At 44.5% G+C, this 813-nt stretch overlaps 1 protein-coding gene across 1 annotated transcript; it reads right to left on the minus strand.

Annotated features, from left to right (window-relative positions):
* Positions 1-5: 5 nt before the first annotated feature.
* Positions 6-809, minus strand: PHALS_14915 (uncharacterized protein). Its single transcript, XM_036407290.1, has one exon. The coding sequence runs from the start codon at positions 745-747 to the stop codon at positions 562-564; it is 186 nt and encodes a 61-aa protein (XP_036263005.1). The 5' UTR covers positions 748-809; the 3' UTR covers positions 6-561.
* Between the last annotated feature and the right edge of the window lie 4 nt (positions 810-813).

Raw genomic sequence — 813 nt, forward strand, 5'->3', positions numbered from 1 at the left:
AACAGATGCCACTTTGTCAGGCAACTCAACTGCTTGTGCTTTACAAATTGGCGCGAGCTGGTGAACAAACGAGGTTTCATCTTTATAAATAGCAACAATTGCTCGAATCTCCAAAACAACGAAAAAGTCGTGCGGCGTTTGAGTATTTCCATCTAATTCAGAAAAAAGTAAAAAGTGTTTAGATGAAGAGACAGATATCCAGTCATCAGGACCTCGTGATTCGGCTTGGAGTTGGGCGACAACTGCTTGAGGTGATACGACGACCCCAGGATCACTTACTTCTTGCTTTTGCCTTTCTAAAAAATTTTGATGTCCAGGAGATAAGGGCACTTTAATTTCCAGCAATTGGTCCTCAATCTTTTCCAATGCTGCAGCTTGTTCTGCTCCATATCGAAGGTGACGAATCCAATCTGCTCGTTCTACATCCAGGGCAGCACTGCAATTGAGTATAATTTGTTCTTGCGTAACAATCTGAAATGGAAAACGAGGCACTCGATTGTCTGCAACCACTGGCCAACAACGGGCTCCAAAATTCCACGCTCGAGTGTTCAAGACCGTAAATCAGGCTTGAGTCTCTTCTCCTTTTGTCAGTCCCCTTATAACAATCTCGTTGCCATTTTCCGAAGCTACACTGCATTCTTCATGTGCAGTCGCCACTTCTCTATGTTTCCATTGCATAACTTGAGAACAATCAAAATCCATTCGCAATAGCAAGAATCCCTCCCTGTCCGGTAATACCGGAATCATCGCTGCCAATTAGACGGTGCTCCTTCGCTAGTATACTCTGAGCCAAGACCGTGTCTAGGGCTGCAC

This window comes from Plasmopara halstedii, assembly GCF_900000015.1.
Source record: "Plasmopara halstedii genome assembly, contig: Scaffold_211, whole genome shotgun sequence".
Lineage (NCBI taxonomy): Eukaryota > Oomycota > Peronosporomycetes > Peronosporales > Peronosporaceae > Plasmopara > Plasmopara halstedii.